The sequence below is a fragment of the Populus nigra genome, chromosome 18, assembly GCF_951802175.1.
Source record: "Populus nigra chromosome 18, ddPopNigr1.1, whole genome shotgun sequence".
NCBI lineage: Eukaryota > Viridiplantae > Streptophyta > Magnoliopsida > Malpighiales > Salicaceae > Populus > Populus nigra.
In genome coordinates, this window is record NC_084869.1 from 4,887,295 (window position 1) to 4,908,517 (window position 21,223).

The window sequence follows — 21,223 nt, forward strand, 5'->3', positions numbered from 1 at the left end:
ATATGAAGAGTTTTTTTAATAGCATTATTAAATTTAATCAAGTGAATTAATTTTAAAAACTTTTGATTCAATTCTTTACCTAACTTAACTTTTTAATTAAACCGTATAAAAGTTAATTTGAGTTAAATCAATTGATTTTATATATTCAAATATAATTTTGATAATCAATAAAAACATGATTTAGTTTTTAAAAAACTTTCAAAATGATAATTTTTTTTAAAAATTATTGAGACAATGACAAATTGGATTGACTCCCCCCACGACCTGGGTCATGGACTTCATCAAGTTTAATAACTTTTTTATAATTTTTTTTATTTAATTATAAGATAAAAACATATGCTCATAAAATTGAGCACCTACCTAAAAATAGACACTTTATTATAGACAATTATCCCTAGAAAGCAAACAAAAATTAATAATGCAGTCCATTTTCCAACCATTCAATATTAAATGATGAAATTGAAAAAGAATAAATTAAAAACAATTAAAAAACCAAAAAAAAAAAAACATATCCTATCGGTAGGTAAATTCGTCAAGTATATGAATCAGGTAAGCTGGGCTAGTACACCAAATATTTGAACCGGGTTATGGACTTCATTGTGATTATAATTTGTTTTTTTATCTATATTTTATTTAACTATATAATAACAAAAATAGATGATTGTGAAATCAAATACCAACTCAATACTGAGATGTGTTTTTAGATAAAAAAAAAGTTTTATATTTAATCATAAAATTAAATTCCCAATTAATCCAGTATCCAAGGATTAAAAAAAATTAATTTAGAAGATTAAACTTGTTAGACCAGCAAACCAAGTCAATTAGCAAAACCTGTGAATAGGTCCATTGACTTTATAAAGTTTAGTATCATAATTTTTTTATGAAATTATCTTTTTTAATTATACGAGAAAAAAATAGACGATAAAAAAGTCAAGTTCAATTAGAAAAAACACTCCACTAAACTCATAAATCATGGCAACCTGGGTTACTCTGACAAATCTTTAAACCACACCAACCTTATAAAAAGGTAAAATAAAAGGAAACAAATTATGAAACTAAATTCTCAACCATCCCAATATTAAAAAGATAAAATCGATAAAAAAAATTGAAAAAAAAAATCATAACAAAAATTAAAAAACATAAAGAAAAAGGAAAGAAAACAAAGCATTGTGGATTACTATTGTCATTTACAATGTAATGTGAATAGTAGTTTCTTCACACCCTTTAATTTTTATTACTTTATAAAGTTTAATAACATGACTTTTCTCTAAAATTAATTTTTTTTAACTATACGAGAAAAAAATAGACTATAAAAAAATTAAGTTGAATTAAAAAAAATCCACAAAACTTGTAAATTATGGCAACATGAGTTACCTTGATGAACCCGTTAACCACAATAAAATCATATAAAAGCAAAATAAAAAGAAGTAAATTACAAAGATAAATTTTCAATAATATCAATTTTAAAAGATAAAATCGACAAAAATAGATTTGAAAAAAAATTATAAAAAAATTTAAAAGAAAAAAAAAAAAAAGCAAAACATTGTTGGATTACCATTATAATCCATAGTGCAATGAGTTTTGGGTAAACAATAGTTTTCCCATATTCTTCATTTTTTGTTACTTTTTAAAATTTAATAATATGATTTTTTTCTAAAACTATTTTATTAATAATATAAAAAAAAATAAACTATAGAAAAGCTAATTTCAATTAAAAAAATCAACCAAATTTATAAATGGGAGCAAACTAGCTTACTTTGAAAAATCCACAACCATTTTAATTTCATAAAAAAAAATTATAAAGTTGAATTCTGGTTATCTCTATATTAAAAAAATAAAATTGACAAATTTTGTTTTGAAAAAAATTATAAAAAAACAAAATGAAAAAGAAAAGAAAAACTATATATTGAGGAAATAAAAACAATATAAAGAAATACTAAGAAATACTGTAGTAATCTAGAAAAAATAGAAGGATTATACTGCTTTCCCCGCGTGTTTTAGTTTTTCTTATAATTTTCACGATCAAAATGTTCTCAAAATTCCAAAACGCGACTAAAAGAGCAGCAAAAAACGCAACGAATAATAACAAATAGTTACTATCTTGATAAGGCAAGAAAGGTTACTAATAAGAGCCCGCAAAAACTGCATACCGTTTTCACTGTTAGCAACCACATAAACATGGTAGAGCAGCAGAATTCATCTTCCAAAGTTCAAGCTTTATATGAACTCTGCAAAAAGACCTTTACACCCTCCGGGGTACCCCCTTCCTCTCGTTCCATCCAGAAACTCTGCTCTCTTTTGGGTATTTCATTTTTTCATTTGCTCTTATTATATTTATAATTTTCTTCTTATGTTGTTTACTTTAATTCTCAAGTGGGTTTTGTGAATTATGTAGAATTTGATTTGGGTTTTCCTTTGTTTTGAAGCTGAACTTGAAAAGGTGAAACCTTCTAAGAATAATTGGAATTTGTACAGTGTGTGTGTGTGTATTGGTTATCCCTTCAGTTTTCGTTGGAATTAGAAAACTTTAGCAGAGTTCTCATGATATAACTTAAGGATGAAAGTATGAAATGACATACAGTTGCAATAATATTGGAAGACCCAACGCATTATTGCTGCATCAATATATTGATTCTCAAATTTCTCTTATAGTTATGGAATGAGTGACAGTTCGTTATGTGCTTCATTATTTAGCTTGCTAGTACTCTAAGCTACAAATTTCCGTGCACTGCTCCGCTGTTGTACAGACACGGTTGGCCCTGCTGATGTAGGGCTTAGAGAGGAAAATCCAGATGATGATAGAGGGCATGGCTTTCTTGGACCTAATCGGTTGACCAGGGTTGTTCGATGGGCTCAATCCATAACATACGTAGATATTTTTGAATGTGATAGTTTTACGGTGAGCGTTACCATCTTCTTTCTGAAAAATGATTTTGTTCATGTTGGGGTAGCTATTGTGTTTCATTTCAGTTATATATATATATATATATATATATCTATCAATTTGTTGGTAGATTTTGGTAATGATAGTTAGAATTAATTTAGTACCATTTCACTTCTTAAATTTTCTTCTTTGCTGGTGTTTGTGCTTCTCGACTAACAAAATATTTGTGCTGAAGTTCTCCTTGATTTTGTTTGAGCAGTTTTTTATTTGAATAATATATTCTGATTTTGAGAAGTAGGCTGGAAGTGCAGATTGATGTTTAAAGTTGTTTGATATGACGATTCTCTTTATGCAGATGTGTATATTTTGCTTTCCAACTTCTTCCGTTATTCCACTTCATGACCATCCTAGTATGACAGTTTTCAGCAAAGTTCTATATGGCTCTTTGCATGTGAAAGCTTATGATTGGGTTGAGCCTTCCCGTTACCAAAAAAGCAAGGGGCCTGGTTATCCAGCAGGTTTGCCTTTTGAGAGCCTTTTCAACATCCACCCTGTCAGTTTTAGAACTTTCACTATCTTTTTTATTTTATTATTTTTTGTTACCATCAAGAATTGGAATAGTTTGTGTGCTCATTTGGGGTTTTAATTCTAAATCATCTACAGTTATTTGAGTATTTCTCTTCTATACACTCCTAATTTGGGTCCAGCTTTAATCAATGATTCACCTTTTTCGAAAGCAAGATCAAGTTGAAATGAAAATCCATGGATTCAAATGCTTTTTGTCAGTTGTCTCTGCAATCTAAGGAACGGATATCTTACTGCATTTTCTTCTTACTAGATAAAATCAAGGCTCCATGATGCACCACCCAAGCAAGCTCAGATATGTTGATGGTTGCTGGTTAACATTTTTCTTTTTAATCAAAAACTGAGCAGACTAGTAATGAAATTATTGGCCTAATATAGATAATTTTCACTTGTTCCATGCCCCATGATAGAGATGGTTTTTATTCAGAACCATTATATTGTTCAGACCCGACATCCCATATTATATTGGTATTTGTATGTGTTCAGATAAGTAAATATGTATAAATCTTTGTGTACATGAGTCAATGAGTGTATGTATCTATGTGCATGGGTATGTAATGAGAATTTCTTGGTATTAATTAGTTAAAGTAACTGACTGATGATGTCACTTTTCAAATAGTTGGCCCGTTGGCAAGAATACTTTAATTTTCCCTATAAAGTAGTGTTGTCAAAAGACATTGAGGCATTCCAGGCCAAGCCAGGCGAGGCCTCATCACCTATATTAGCCACAGGCGATGGATTTTAATGAAGCGTTGCTTACGCGAGCGCCTTGTGAGTGGGTGCAAGGAGTTAAAGCTAGCACCTGCTCGAAGTTTTTCTTTTTATGTTGGATTTTTTTTTAACTCATTTATATTTTGACTTATTTGTCCATTTTTTAATTTAACACAAGAAACAACTTAGGGGTATTTAAAAAAAAAAATCAATAAAGTGGAAGACAAACATACATTTAGAAGAGAAACACTAGCCACACTTTCTTTTTTCAACCATGGGAGTCGGGGAACAACACATCTCTACAGGTAATACTTTAATTTTTTTTCTTTATTACTCTATATTTTATTATTGTCATCTTTTTGTTTTTTTCTCAATTAATTTCTTTATTCTTCAAGCATCTGCTCTCTCTCCCCCATGTTATTTGTTCTCTCTCTTCACATGTCAATTTTAATGGTGTTATGCTACCAAAATTTTAACTTTTTGTTTTGATTTGTTTTTGCTTTTTAATCTATTTGGTTACTTACCACTTTAAATTATCTTATTTTGTTTTAGGGTGAAAAATATAACTTTATATGACTATGTTATGGTATTTTATATTTTCTTTTGAATTTTTAATGATCAAATCTTAATTGAGATGATATATATTTTAGATTTATATAATATAAAATAATATTACATATATATTTTTTAATTTATAGCATATTGCCTTGGTTCTTTTGGTCGAGCACCTTGGGCATTTTACAGGCTTCGCACCTTTTAGTGCCTTTTGCCTTTGACAACACTACTGTAAAGCTAAGTTGTCTGGCATCATTTAGCGGTGTTTGGAATTGAAGTTGGTCTGTTGAATTATAGTTTCAAATTCACAGCTATGAACTTCCACCAAATACAGGCGCCATTAAAAACTGCGTGATATGATATCAGAATATGAGACTGACTGAAACTAACATTGTGGACTTCTGTCCCCTGTAGGCATTCACTAAAATCTGTCAGTAAGTTTGCTGTATGTTTGGATCATGTTTTGCTTTAGTTTGGGTTACAAAGAGTAAAATAGGTGTCACTGGCTATAGTCACTATCTTATGTGTTTTAGTGTTCGAGTTTCGAGTATAAAGAGGTGCGGGCTAATGATGCCCATCTTTGGCAGTAAGTTTGGCGAAGTTGACAGTTGATAAAGTCTTGACAGCTCCCTGTGGGACGTCAGTATTGTTCCCAAAAAGTGGTGGGAATCTGCATTGTTTCACTGCAGTTACCCCTTGTGCTGTGCTTGACATTCTTACACCTCCTTATAGAGAAGATGCAGGCAGAAAATGTACTTATTACCATGACTATCCTTATTCTACCTCCTGTAAGTAACCTCTATTTTCATTCATTATTATAATTTCAATCACCGTTTCCCCCCCTTTCCTTGCTGTTCTGCTATTCTTGCTGCATATAGGAGTCGAAGCATGTGAAATTCATATTGGATTCTTGTTTAACCATGCAACAAAGCTGAATAGCTTTTTAACATATCACCCTGCAGCTATAGGAAATGGAGCTGAGTTAAGTGATGAAAAAATAGATGACCATGCATGGCTTGCTGAGGTAGAAACACCTGATCTCTATATGGGCCAAGGAGCATACACAGGACCAACTGTCAAGGTTTAACTCTCATCTGTTTGATCAATACATTACCTGTAATTCTCTTCCCAGTTTTGTTTACTCAGGATCATGTTATTGTTAACTCTAACTGCAACTGGAATGTTGAATTTTGAACTCAGTGGATGATTTCTCTTTGATTACATAGCTGAGGATATCTTTTTGCTCTCTTTTTTCTTCAGTAGGATAAAATGACTTGAAATGCAGAAAATCCTCATAAATCTGTAGTTCTAAGTAAGCTGTAAGAGTCATCTCTACCTTCAGCGAATTGTATGGTTATAGAAGCCTGTTATTTATTCTTTTGTCACCATGTAATGCTGGGGTCTCAGATTGTTGCAGTTTTGTTGATGCTCAGTGTATATGATAGGGTACTTTTGATCATTATGCTCGAGACTTTGCCCCAGACCTGCAACTTGCACCAAAATGTAGCTTATTATGCTCAGCAGCTGAAAGAGTTTTGCTTTGTTAATTATTTTGTTTGATAAATGATCCACTGGAGTCTTGTAGAACCTAGCTGGTATGTAAAGCAGTATCTTCCAAACATATGATTAAAGGAAGCCCTGAAATGGATATGATCAGCTGGTAGAAGGCATTTTCTAGCGCGACTCGCCGCAAAACTGCCGCTTTTGAGCTGATTATTGGTCAGCTTATCTGCATCCTACTGGTTGCATCTACAAACATTCTATCTATTGTCTGTTAATGGACGTACTGAGAAATATTATATAAACAACACAGAACGTATTACAAGCCATTTTCGCATTAAATTAAATTAAAAAAAAAACTCAGTCGTTATTGTGACCTCCTAGAGATTACTGTAGATTACAACAATAATCTATCGTGATTTTTTTTTCTTTAATCATATTTCTTTTTCCCAGTTGATGTTTAGTTTGGCAAGATAAATTTAATTATATTGATTAAAAAAAAATTAAGGCTTAAATAACTACATTTGAAACCAAGACAAATGAGGGACTACACTGAGCGTGCAAGGGAAGGGAAGATTCAAGATTGGTTGTACCAACAACACGTGTCAGTGTACTAGAGAAGTTGGAAGCGAGTTTTTCCATTTGGGGCAGCGTCCACGGTGCGACTTTGGGGGCATTTTCTTTCTTCTCCTCACCTTTTTTTTTCTTTTTTCTTCTTGGTTTTCTTGTTGAACTCTCCGAGATAGGAAGCTGTTTAATTTTTTATGTCAAATTTAATTTTTAATTTTTTTTGATTGTTTTCTTTTTTAAGAATAACTTTTTTTTTTAATTTATTATTTAATATTCAGTAAATTAAAAATTAAAAATTAGACTTTTATAATTTTTTATTTGCTACTAAAAAATAATCTTCATGTCAATAGTTGGATCACGAGTTTAAAAGAATAGGTTGGTTGACATTGTTTTTTTAGGTTTTTTTTAATTATTATTTTTTTAATTTTATTATTCAACATTAGAGTTGAGTGTATTTTAAGTTTTTTTTGGATTGTATATTTTTTAATTTCATCTTTAAATATTAAATTGATTTAAAAATTAAATTTCATAATTTTTTTTGATTTTTTCTATTGAGTTGTTCTATCTACATGATTAGGTTTGGAGGTTTGGTGAGCTACCCAACTTTACTTATATCTTTCCAGTTCAAATCTAATTAGAAATGTAGTTTTGATATTTTTTTATTAAATTTTTATTTTATTATCAATAAATTATATAGATATCTTTCCTTTATCTTTTAGAATATTGAAAAGTTTTTCTTTTTTTTTTTATAGGTGAACATGACACCTGCCAGTTGATTTCCTTACTTACTCTGGAGAACATAGCGCCATCTGTCTCCAGATGACACAGGAACGTACTTGGTCGTTGGGAATGGGCTTCCACCAAACAGTTTGAGATGAGACGGACAAGCACAGGAGTTTCAAGAGATGAGTTGTCATTACTGGGAACTTATGCATCATCATCATCGTTTTTTTCAAACTGTTGTTGCTTTTAATTAATTAATTTATTTTTATAGTATTGCTTTTTTATTTGTCATGCAGTTGAATAAAGTTTCAATCCTGTCCTTTAATGGCTGGCACCGGTAGCATCAGCTGCATACAGAACGACGAGAAAGAACTACATAGTCTGGACAGCTCCACATACAGCTATGGATCTTAGCTTCAGATGGATTTATAGCACCTGCTGTTTGATATTCCGATCTCAGTCAACCTCCACAGACTAGCACAGGTCATTTTTTGTGCTTAACAGCGCACTCGAGAGACCCAGAGATGCTGGACCTCCAAAGAGGCTACTGTCGTTATTTCAAGCATGAAAACTTAATGCGTAGATTAGTGATGGAGAGCTTCGAAAGTAGTGCAAAAGTTCAGCTACCTAGCATGTAGCAGCACAATGATATCAAAAGGAGAAAATCTAGTCATTTGAATTTAATGAGTTTAGATAGCAAAGAAACTTCTTATTATATAAGACAACATAGAAACAGCAATGGTACAGATCTGGAACCAACTCACAATGTCACATCTAACCGAGTTCAGCTTTCTAACACATACCAGCTAAACTTTCTTATTCCGAGGCACAATTGTTCCCATCAACATTTAGAAGTTAAAATGCCAAGCTGATCAGGAAATTGGCATACATGCTGACTGGTTAGGTCAAAAATCTCACTAGACTTTCCAGGTCCACTTAACTTGTAGCTCTGGAATTTCATGACGCTAAATTTGATCCAATTCCTTTTCCACAAAATATCCTTAAAGGGATCTGAAAGCTTCACCAGCATATCGCACATTTCCAAGTTCCTCTTCAATGCGCAGAAGCTGCAAGTGAATTGAAATTCACCAGTAAAGTGATGAACGTAGATTTGAACAAGTGAAATAAACAGAACCATTTTCTGCAGCTAAGAGAACATAGGCAAGATTATTGAACAAAGAAAGGCTTTAGATAAGCACAAGATTCTTGGGAGATGGATGATAAAATCTTTAGCTTATGAGATAAGCAGAAGGACACCAATTCCTCTTTGTTGTATCAAAATCTCAGTCTGTCGAGAATGTTTTAGAAAGGTTGTATCAGATCACCCAATTAAGCCAAATCTCCTAAAATGGGCTCTAATTGTTATCAACTTGATCTAACTAGACATACAGGAAGCTTCCACATTGTGAATATGCTACAATAATGCAATACTGCACTGATATCAGAATTGTTGCTAGCTGCATTTTCAGCCCTCTCCATGTCCGTTTGTGAGAGAGAGGTCTAGGAGTTGCCTAGAGGTGGAAAAAGCTTCATACTTGAAAATAAGAATGCTGAAAGTAAACGATTGGGGGGGGGGGGGGGTGAAAGGAATAAGAGAGACAGACAGCTGCATCTGCAGCAATATTTGAAAGGGCAAAGAGCAGGTAAACTACAAGTTTTACCTGATTATACTTGGCCAACCGCTCACTTCTGCAAGGAGCTCCAGTCTTGATCTATACAACACAGCAAGTACAGTCAAATCCATAACAAAAGAATTGTGCAGTTTATCTGGCATAGTATAACGAGTTTAGATAATAAACCTGTCCACTGGCCAAGCCAACAGAAAGATCAGCTATGAAGTTATCCTCAGTTTCACCACTACGATGGCTGACCATCACACCCCAACCTGCAGCTTTGGAGTCAAGTGCTGCTCTAATGGATTCAGTCACTGTACCTATCTGGTTAACCTGCAAGTCAATGGATCAAGATGAACCAATTTAATTGCACCATCAGTGTGGAAAAAAATTTACTTGCAAATTCCATTTTCTGAGAGCAGAAATGGATAAATAAATAAATAAAGGCTGTAACTTCTGTATAAGGAATAAGAAAAGGAGAACATGATAGATTTGATGCTCGCCTTTAGTAGCAAGCCATTGCAAGCCTTTTTCTGAATTGCCTCAGCGATTCTCTTTGGATTTGTGACCAACAAGTCATCTCCAACAATCTGGATATCAACTGAAGATTGTAGTGAAGCCCATGAATTCCAATCATCCTGATCAAAGGGATCTTCAATAGACACAATAGGGAATTCCTTGACAAAATCCTTGTAGAGGTCACCAAGGCTTTGGGCTGAGAGCACATGAGCTCCATCATTTGGTTGGTTTTTAAAGTTCAAATCATATTTTCCATCTTTGAGAAACTCTGAAGCAGCAACGTCCATTCCTATCTTGATCTGCGTCATTATTTTGTGTTCAAATTAAGTATAAGCAAAATTTTACCTGCAGCATAAACAGAAAAAGAAACTGACTGCTGTCTACCTTTCCTGTGTATCCAGCCTTTTCAATCGCATCCATGAGCAAAACTAGTCCTTCCCTGTTATCCTGAACATTGGGAGCAAATCCCCCCTCGTCTCCAACATTGCAAGCATCTTGTCCATATTTTTTCTCAATAATTTTCTTCAGTGTATGATACACTGTCACGTTAAGAAATAAAACAGTTATCAGTCGTTGTCATAACAGATGGGGACTTGAAGTAAAGGGCAACACTAAAGAACATCTCTATCCATGGTAATCATAAGAAAAGATCTTAACTTCAGAAACCACATAATTAAAAACTGCAGGTGGAACTACTGCATAAGGTTTACAACAATATTAAATCCACATCCATTTCAGCTTTGATTCATGATGCTAAACTAACTGTAGTTTAATTCTTTTTTTTCTCCCCGTTTTAGGTGGTGGAAAATATCAAATAACCAACGAACATTTATAATTAAAAGACAGTAAAATGTACGGCTAGAACAGATAGAAATAATTAGCTAACCTTCACTGCCCATTCGGAGTGCTTCGGCGAAATTGGTCGCACCTACAGGCAGAATCATAAATTCTTGCATGGCCAGATTATTTCCAGCATGACTGCCTCCATTAATGACATTAAAAGCTGGAACAGGCATAACAAGCTCCTTGGTTCCTGATATTTCCTGGATGTGTTTATACAGTGGAACTCCCTTGGCCCCTGCACCAGCCCGGCACACACTCAGGGATACTCCAAGAATAGCATTAGCACCCAATTTTGCCTTATTTGGAGTTCCATCAATATCCAGCATTATAGCATCCACATCAGCTTGATTTCTAGTCAAATGTCAAGAAAGATTATGCAGCTCAGAAATTCATTCCACTTTCTTAAAAATCATATCTATATACATCTCATAAACACAGCAATCATATTTACATTTTCCAAAAGAAAACGAGACCAAGAAACATATAGGAACAGTAAGTGAAATTAAAAAAAAAATCTACTTTTATACCAGTAACATATTTAATTTACCTGACATCAACACCAAGAAGCTTAGGACCCAAAAAGTTATTAACATTTTGAACAGCACTAAGCACACCCTTGCCACCATAAACACTTTTATCTCCATCTCTAAGTTCCAAAGCCTCATAGATCCCAGTAGAAGCCCCACTTGGTACAGCCGATCGGTAAAGCTGATCATCAGTGACGAGATCAACCTCAACGGTAGGATTCCCTCTGCTATCAATGATCTGCCTCGCCTTCACTGACTTCACTTTGCATTCTTTAGCAATCCTGACCGTTGATGGTGGTGCCACAGTCGCGGAGTTTCTGATAACTAAAGACCGTGTTGATATTTTGGGTTGTTTTGTAGAGAAGCTATTGAGTAAAGGGTTCTTTTTGTTGAAGAAGTTGGTGGCTGGTTGTGTTGCCAAGGCCATTTTGGTGGCGGTGTTTTTGGGGTTCTGAAGAAGTATTTTTTGGTAGGGGAAGGGGGTTGGTGGCTTTGCTTAAATAAATAATGCGGGGGAGAGGATGGGACGTGGAAATGTCCGCCAGAGACGATGAAAGCAAAGGGGTGACGGGTAGAGAAGTGTTGTTTCAAACTAGCTTGCACTCCTTTGGGAACGCCATTTCTCAAAATATATATATATATATATATATATATATATATATGTTAAAAAAATTTTAAAAAATTAATTTTAATGTAATTTTTTAAAAGAATTTTTTTAAAAAAAATATATTTTCGAGTAAATATTAACCTTAAAAAACAACCATAAAAATACCTCTCATAGCATATTTTATAATGTTGTGTAAAAGTAATTTTTATTTTAAAAATATATTAAAATAATAATATTTATTTATTTATATATCAATTAAAAAATATTAATTTAATTTTGTTTTCTAAAAATAATTCATTTTAAAAAAAATACAATGTATTATCATGGTTGTTGGCTATTATTCACTTGGAAGCTCAAGGGCAAAGAGCAAGACGTGGTTGTTTAAAATGTGTCAACCATCAAATTATTATTTTAATATTTTTAAATAATTTTAATATGTTAACATTAAAAATAAAAATAATTAAAATTTGAATAAAAATTATTTATTTTTAAAAAAATTAATCCCAAACAAAAGCATGAGACTAACCAGAAGTCAACCACAGTTAAAAAAAAAAAGAAGAGGTTAGGTGGGTGCCTGTGCTTTTTTTTATTAAGAAATACCGGGTCCCACCCAACCAGCATGCGTGAATTATTTGTCATTTTGGATATGGGCTGTCCTTCCAATGTACTATGTTTTGATTTGGGGGGCTCGTTTTTATATGGGCAGGTAATTACTTAAATGGGCCGGGCCGGGCCGGGCCGGGATGGGCCGGGTCGGGCCGAGTTTTTATTTTCCTCCTAAAAATCATTTGGGATTACTAGTTAATGTATGAGAGTAGGATTGAGGATAATCTTTAATAATTAATACAGAGAAGAAAATACCGGCTTGGTAGATGTGGTTTCTGGTATAAAAATATTTGTTAACTGAGGAATGAAAAAAATAATGTATGTGTTTATTATAATTAATTAAAAATATATTAATTGATAAATCAGAAGAGAAAAAAAAGTGTGAAAGTTAATTAAAAAACTAAAATGAAAAGTTGACTTTCAAAGCAAAAGCTAAGAATTATAAAAATACAAATATTTTATGAACCTTTTATTTTATATATTTTTCATGTATTTATCTTAAAGGTTTAGTTTGGTTGCTAAGTAGAAATGATTATATTTCATATAAATGCAGAATGCATATAAAACTAATTTATCTAAAATTTAAAAAGGAAAAAAAAATTAAAGATAAATTACTATAATCTCTTTGAGGTGTTATAAAATTATAAAAACCTTTTAAAAGACTAATTAACATGTAGATGGTATTCAAATTAAACAATTAAAAAAACATGAGAAAGAAGATATTAATATAAAATTAAATTAAAATAACAAATCAAAATTAAAGATAAATGCCAGGAGTTGCTAAGCTTAGAAGGCTAGGCTAGTATGCTTGGCTTAAAAGAAAAAAAAGCCCTAGCGTGCCCATGTTTGAAAGGGCATGTCCATGAGTTTAGTTCTTTCTCTCTCTCTCTTTTTTTTTTTTAAAAAACACAAAACGACAGACAATACCGAATATTTTTTCTTTAAATAGTATGCATGACACGTCGTCTATCTATGCAAATAACGTGTTGTCCGCTATTACAATTTTAACTTGGACAACAGAATCCTAGCTTTTAACTTGATTTTACTTAAAAACACCCCCAAAAGCATCCTTAGGATCTTAATAAACTAATTTTAAACCTTAAAATATCATTTGATTACTCTAAAAAATAAAAATCAAATCAAATAAAAAAAACTTTACAATCCCTCATTTACTTTTTCTGACATTATTAAAAGGCAACACCACCTCCATTGAAATTTGTGTTTTTGGGTTTTGTTTAAATGTTCATTGGTGTTCTTCGTATTCTTTATTTTTTATGGGTTTTGATTTGTTTTGACAAATAATTTTTGAGTTTCTGTATTTTTTTCAAGTTTGATTCGTTTTGGTTTCTTGTTTAAGTTTTGGTTTATTTTTCGAGTCAAACCAGTAGTCTTTGGTTTGGTTTATGGTCAAATCAAAGATTTCAGGTTAAACCATGATTTTCGATTTAGTTCAAGGTTGAACTAGTGTTTTCAAGTCAACTCGATTAATTTTGTTTTGAGTCAGGTACCTAGGCTTTGTTTGGTTAGTTACTTTTTTGTTGAGGGATTTTTGGCCTAAGGGGTTGTTTTACCAAAACTAAAAGGCATTCCAAAGGAAAAGAAATGATAGGAAAAAAAAAGTTCAAAGATATGAGAAACTATTTGCATATTATGGTTTCTAGTTATGTACATATAACTCTCTTAGTTTGGTCTCTAATAGTCCTCTTAATTTTTTTGAAAAATGACTGCATCAGCTTCACTTTGTACAAGGAAAGTAGAAATTGTGGTGATATATACTTTAATGCCAGAAGTGACTTTTCTCTTAATTTTTTCATTAGAGTGGAAGATCTTCTCAACTTCACCAGCTAAGTTAGGAATGTAATGGTTTGGTGAAAGATCTTATCTTGCCTATTATGTCATCAACATATTACCTAGTTACTCTTGAAGGCTCAAAAGTAGTAGTAGCTCTAGAAGTACACAAATTACTCTTTATATGGTTAAGGATTGGTGGAGGTAATGTTATAGATCAATGAATAAGTTGTTAATGTGGCAAACTTGATGAAGGATGAGAGTTTTTTATCCTAACAACTAAAATATTGTAGTGATTTGGGCTAGCAACATAAACAACACTCATTTCTGGTCCAATATCCATATCAAATTCATTCTCTAAGTCCTGTTGACCAAGCTGGAACAAAGAACAATAAAAAAAAGGGTTAATACAATAAGTAACATCAATTAAAGAACAAATAAAGTGTCTAACCAATTCATCAATATTATTTGGCATGATTGTTGCATTAATGACCCCGTCAAATTAAAGTTGTAAAACCAGCATTTTAAAACCCGGATCGGCCCGGCGGGTCAACCTAGGACCCGACCGACCCGGGCCTGGGACCGGTCCGGGTGGAGGTAAAAACCTACTCGGGAATTGGCCAGGAAAAACCCGGTCGACCCGGGACCTGGTCCACCGGGTCAAACCCGGGTGAGACCCGGTCAATTTTTTTTTATTTCGAGTGTCATTAAACGACGTCGTTTTTGGCTTTCTAAAATGCCAAAACGCTGAAGACTGAAGAGTGAAGAAGAATGAAGCAAAATTAGTAACCTAATTAACTCTTTGAAACCCAGCTGAGGAGCAGGGGACGTTTGACCATTGATCGATGTTGTTTTTCTGCGAAAAAGGTTTGAATCTCCTTCTTTCACTCTTTGTTTTCTTTATTCTTGGCCGTTTTCTCATTTCTGACATCAATTTCAATTTCAGAACTCTCAACTGATCTGCTGCCATCGAGCCCAATCGTTGCCATCAATTCCTTGCTTGTTGATTCATTGCAGCCCAGTTACCTCATGTATGTTTCTCTAGCTCGATTTCTATCTTTTCTTCTGCCAGTCAACTCAATTTCTCTAGCCCGATTTCAACTTCTGCAAAAAAAATAAAAACTCTGTTGTTTGCATGATGAACTCTAGAATGCTGTTATTGATTTTGTTGTTACTGAACTCTCTAGCCCGATTCATTGTTCATTGATTCTTTTGATGCTGTTGTTGTGTTACCATGATTCGGCAGTGAAAACACGTTGTGTGGAGGTGTCTAAAGATTGTAAAGTTTAGCTTATAATTTGAAAATATATCTAAAGATTATGATGTTTAATGTTTATGACTGTTTTATAAACAAGATTATAACAGTGTATTGTGTGGAATTGGATTGTTAGTTTGTAACAATTGTGTTGAATTACACGCCAAAAAAGGCTGCTGGTTTGTTACAAAGGAAGTTTAATGAATAACAGAGGTTAAGATTGATAGAAAAGAGTCTGAGGCCATCAATCGGCACTTGCGAAAACATATTCGACATTGTAGCTGTGATCATATAGGTATAGTGTGAGTGTTTGTAACTATATTTGTAGCATTTCAAGCACCTGCTTTGGTTTATGAACAAGCATCCCTAACATTTGCTTTTAAAGTTTAGTGATTATTGATGGTTTGAGCTCTGCAGTGCTTGATCTTTCTTTTCATGAGCCGTAAATAACCCTGTGTTCCATTGACAATCTTGCTTTCTGGTTAAGGTACCAGATATAATTGACATATGCATATGTTAGGGATGCTTGACCTTCACATGTTTGCTAAAGGTAGTAAAAACAAGCAAGAAATGTCTGTTTGTGGTGTAAGAAAGATAGTCCCCCATGTAAGTAAATGCCCAGCCTGCTTCGTCTTTGATTGCATTTGCCATCTCCCTCATATATAGGCAGTCCTCTCTTTTTCTGCTTTGTATTGTTCGGATGATTGAACATCCAATTGTACTGTCGTTTTGATTTTAACATCCAATAGTTCCATTTACTGATTTTCCCAGTATGCTGCTCCATTCTTGGGCATGTATGCATGTCCTTTCACTCAGACACTGAAAGCTGAGGATGGTCGAGTTAAGTGAGTTGTTTTCAAGTATATCAGAGTTGGATTGTATATATTTGCGAATACAGTTAGGCTTCCTTTTAAGTGTGATTCTGCATGAACTTGTTTTCCAGATGCATCATTGATCTAGCTATTTGGAACACCTTAACTTTAAAAGCAAATATTTTTTTTAATATGTTTTTTTTGGGTTGACCCGGGTCAACCCATCTGACTCGTGACCCGATCACTTGACCGAATCGATGACCGGGTCGGGTTTCAAAACTATGTGTAAAACTTCTTGATGCGAACCACCACGACCATAAAGTTTACAAGAAGTCTCACATGATTAAGAAGTTAAATGCTTAATGCTTTTGGAAAACCATTTCTTAATGAATTGACCAATAATAGGTCCATATGCATGAAGGCTTGTTCAACAATACTTATAATTAATTGCTAAGAATGTTTTAGAGAAAGAAGAAGAATTCCTGAAAGTCACAATTTAAAAAAATGCATATTTAAAAGAAGGGATAGAGAACAAGATTACAAGTCCAATGATGTTTATAAATCCTAAAAAAAAATGAGAACTCACCTTGATCAAGAGCCAAAGAAAAGTGGTGCTCTAGCGTTGAAAAGAGATTAAAAATTGTCAAAATCGATGGTTCATAAAAAATAGTAACCATTGAGAAATAGTTCTTCAAGTTCTACAATTGTTAAGAAACAACTTATCAATTGTTGAGTAATGATTCACCAAAAGTCATAACAGTTGAGAAACGGTTCATACGCCAAACTCCAAAAGCCCCAACCATTGAGTAACGATTCGCCAAAACTCCAAACCATTGAGAAAGGGTTCAAGCACCAAGTCTCGTGAAATATTACAATTGGAGAATTCAAACCACTAAGCAACTCATGTAGAACCTTGAGTCAAGCGGTTAACCTATATTCAAGTTCAAAGAATGTAAAAAAAAAAATATATAGTTACAATCCAACACAACACAAGTATTTACTAGTATATTGGCTCACGCTCCGCAGCGGGTCATTATCAATTTTTTTTAAAAAAATATTAAGAGTATGAAGAATATTTTAATAGTGTTATTAAACCTAACCAAGTGAGTTAATTTTTAAACCTCCACTTAATTTTTTGCCAGACCCAAACACCTCAGGTCTGATAGCTATGCCAGACTTAAGCGCTCTGGCTCAGAACCAAGGTGTACCCAAGCGCCTAGGTCTAACGTCCATGCCAGACCCACACGCTTGGGTCTCATAACCATGCCAGGCCCATGCACCTTTTTGAAAATATAGGAATTCACTTATAATTGTTCTAAAAACATATTTATTTTGTATTTTCATCTTTGTCTTTTTAACTAAATATGTTTTTATCTTTTCTATATTTCTTTCTTCTATTTTGGGACATTAACCACACGCATCCCTAAAATTCACTCATTTTTTTTTATTAATCTCTAATTGTAGTGAAGAAATCATCTACAAAATTACACAAATTAAGATAGTCAAAAGAACAATAATTCTTTTACATATACCATATTTTATTTTTCTACAACATAATGTATCAATTCAAAAGTTCAGAAGTTTTCCCTTATGATTATATATTTCAAATTTGCTTATATACTAATAGTTATAATGTAGAATAAACTTTCAAATTAGATCATGCAACAATATCTCAAATTTAAAAAAGCATGAACCCTTTAAAAAACTATCCAACACTTGGATGAAAACATAAAATTAATATTTTCATCTACAATGCATACAAAAAAGAAAAGTTTTTTCTTAAAGACTTGAAATAAATCACTTAAAACTCAACATTTTTTTTTCATTATTTCCTCTTTGAATATAACAAATTTATAAAATAGTTGCACAGATAAAAAAGAGTTTGCAATTAAGTTTTACTACATATGAATGAAAAATCTTGCTTGTTAGGCAGTGTTTGTTTTTGCAGTCCAATCATGCTTTTGAAAAATTTTAATTTTTTTGACCCAAGCGCTTAGGTCTGACATGGTTGCTAGACCCAAGCGCGGGTCTACTTGGGTGTGGTAAACGTACTAATTTGACAAACAATAAACAAAGAGGATAATTTTGCACTTTAGTTGTCAAGAGAGAAAAAAGAAAGAGAAAACATAAACAATCGATCACCGGTAGCAATCCAACTATTATCTTTCTACATACGCCATACCATGTGAAATCCGAAGATTTATTGTGTTCTTGCAACCAAGAAAAGAGCTTAGTCTTGCATAACTATTGAACAACTACTTCTAAAGAATGAAAAGAGCATGATTTTTTGGGTTTGTAGATGAGAGAATTTGTGTTTATTCTCTGCTGGCTGCTGCCTCCTTCTACTCTCCCTCTTTTCTGCTGGCTGCTGCCCTTTCTCTTTTTCTTTTTATATGCTAAGAAACCCTAGTCTCTATTTTACAAAATAGTCCTTCCTTAAGTTGACAGTTTACATTTAAGTACTTCAATAACTATTTTTCCTAAAAAGGAGAAATAGCCTTGCATGAAATCTTCAAACTCTGACTTAGAGGAGTTAAATTGTTGATATAAAAACTTGGATGTCGGTTTAGATGCTTCGGAATGTAATTTGGACTCGTTTCTTCACGAAACCTGTTTGCTGGCAGAATTCAGTTGTCATCTTTGGAAAATCATATCTCCATCATATGACATCATTTTTGGCTGAAATTTGGAGCGTGGATAGGTATTTGAATTACAAATCCAAGACAATTGAGTTTGCATCAATTGGACTTCTATAGCTCCAGATATTAAATTTTGAATGGACAAAGGTCAACACTGGCAGAATGCGAGATTTGACTTTGCAGGATGTGATTTCCATGATCTTTCTCTTTTTATTTTTCTTGCATTACATTTCCAGAAAGGTATGGATGTTAGCTTTTTAGTGCCACTAGAATCACTTCATTTCGATCTCTAGAACTCACGCTCTGCACAAAACATCGACTGAACGTCAAATCTGCCAATTACCTCTAATTTACTCCTTTTTGCATCTTTCATTCAAAAATTCCTTCAAAACATAAAACAAAGAATATCAAGACATTTTATATATAAAACATGGACAAAACATTAGGTAGATGTGGGTGAAATTATTGAATAATATGGTTACATCACCACACCATGTGGAAGAGGGCATGGCTGCCCATCTAGTAAGACAACGGTTGGCCATATTTGGCCACTGGAAAACATCACACGCGCCTCCATGATGACGTGGACGCCACCCATTCTCCGGAAAAGAAAAAGAAAGACAAAGAAACATCTCGTGAAAAGATAAAAAAGTAAAAATAAAACTATTATTATAATTCATAGTAAAAGATTTCTTGATCTACCGTGATTTTTCTATACCATTTAACTTTTATTATAATATTTCCGTGGAAATAATCCAATAATATAAAATTGTTGTTACTGATAATTATAAAATTGTGGTGTTTGGAATTCATAGATGTATTGGCCTATTTGCTTTACATTACTAACATAAACAAGTCACGAAATTGCTCTACAAGGGTTTCAGGAAAAAAGAATATTTACAGAAGAGAATAAAATTTCAGAATACTCAACAAAGAAGAAAATCTCATTCTATCCCTAATTCCAGAATATATACTCGAGTTTAGTCGTGTTGCTACTGAAAATTTATAAAATCAGAACGCCGGCCTCATTGATGTGTGTTTATTAACGCAAACAAAGCCGAAAGCAATGAACAAGCACGGTCGTGTTGAAGTCACTGAACTTGCCAATTTCACCGCAAAAGAAGATGGCAACCCGTCACTAATTGGATATAAACTTATTGAGGAATGGCTTCTGCGTGGCAAGCGTTAATCAACTGGATGAGAAACTGAGGGGGGAAAAAACTCAAGAAAAAATAGTTACTGTTAAGAGGAACATTTTATGTCCAATTACTTGTGGAAGTTAATCCAAGAAAGAGGAAATGGTTGCATTGGGGAGTCAAATTTTCTTTCCTGTTCACAGTATAATGACAGTAAAGGCAAAAGGGAACAATTCCTATTTGATGAGGCTAAGGTCAGCTTACCTACACTAATATTCTTTCCTCTTTTAACGTCCCATGGAAGCATGGGAACTAGGAGAATAGAGGAGAACTGTGGTTGTTGATAATGAGGAGCCAGCCAAAGTAAGAAGCAAACGCCTGTGTTATGAAAGGGCAAAATAACAAGGAAAGATTGTTTCAACTTTCGAAATCATGGTGCCTAGAAGGAGTTCAAGCACCGTCCTTGCTTACAAAGAACTTGAAGCTTGATAAACATGCTGCCATAACTTGTCCTGCAGAATGTCTCAACTTGCCAGGAAGATATATCCACTTCGTTCCCAAGTGCAAGGCTGCTGTCTGCAATTATAACTCTGAATAGGGGTGCATTGGTGAGTTGTCCATGCAGTTACCTAGAGCACAAAATCTGTCGGGAACATCAATGATTCCTGGAGGACAGGAGAATCTTGGACGAATCCATTGAATGATTTTTGCAAAGAAATGAGAGGAACACTTCATAGAAATGCATCAATTGACGGATTAGTTTGGATTTTGTTATGAATCTAGGGATTCAAATTTTTCCTCTTGATGTAACTAGAAAAGCTGCCACGCTAATCTTGCCTCCCTAAATAAGCTTCAAAATTAGATTCCCTACTGGTTTGAGCCAGTAAAATGAGAAGAGGGAAGGGAGAGTGAGGATAGGATTGCTGCTGCTCTACTGCGGTAAAACTTCAGAACATGGTTCCTTTTTTTTCCTTTTCTTCTGAAGTACCCTCTTCGTGAATATCAGCATGTAGGCCTTGATTGGCTTGCTTCCGTGTATGAGAAAAGGTTCTAGGTGATGCAACGGGAACTGGAAAGACAATAATGGCTATGGCTTTGCTAGCACACCTGGCATGTGGAAAGGGAATATGGGGTCCTCGTCTCATTGTGGTTCCTACAATTGTCAAGCTTGACTGGGAGACAGAGTTTCTTAAATGGTGTCCTGCCTTCAAGATTGTAAATGCAAGAGGTAAGGTTGGCTGAAACCAAGCTCCTTCCATGTATGCATAACGACTTACAGGCTGGTTTTACAGGATTCAAAAGTCTTCAAGACGAAGAAATGAAGTTTTTGATATTGGATGAAACTCATCT

At 33.6% G+C, this 21,223-nt stretch overlaps 2 protein-coding genes across 2 annotated transcripts; one reads left to right on the forward strand and one right to left on the reverse strand.

Annotated features, from left to right (window-relative positions):
* Nucleotides 1-2,030: 2,030 nt before the first annotated feature.
* On the forward strand, nucleotides 2,031-5,956 carry LOC133677830 (plant cysteine oxidase 3-like). Its single transcript, XM_062099962.1, has 5 exons — nucleotides 2,031-2,302; nucleotides 2,748-2,899; nucleotides 3,240-3,402; nucleotides 5,323-5,523; nucleotides 5,698-5,956. Exons 1-5 carry the CDS (start codon nucleotides 2,179-2,181, stop codon nucleotides 5,820-5,822), a joined length of 765 nt encoding a protein of 254 aa, XP_061955946.1. The 5' UTR covers nucleotides 2,031-2,178; the 3' UTR covers nucleotides 5,823-5,956.
* A 2,260-nt stretch (nucleotides 5,957-8,216) lies between these two features.
* Nucleotides 8,217-11,637, reverse strand: LOC133678700 (enolase 1, chloroplastic). Its single transcript, XM_062101151.1, has 7 exons — nucleotides 11,051-11,637; nucleotides 10,547-10,854; nucleotides 10,045-10,199; nucleotides 9,651-9,959; nucleotides 9,328-9,480; nucleotides 9,190-9,240; nucleotides 8,217-8,595 (listed from the first exon to the last, which is right to left on the reverse strand). The coding sequence occupies exons 1-7, from the start codon at nucleotides 11,455-11,457 to the stop codon at nucleotides 8,530-8,532; spliced, it is 1,449 nt and encodes a 482-aa protein (XP_061957135.1). The 5' UTR covers nucleotides 11,458-11,637; the 3' UTR covers nucleotides 8,217-8,529.
* Nucleotides 11,638-21,223: the final 9,586 nt, after the last annotated feature.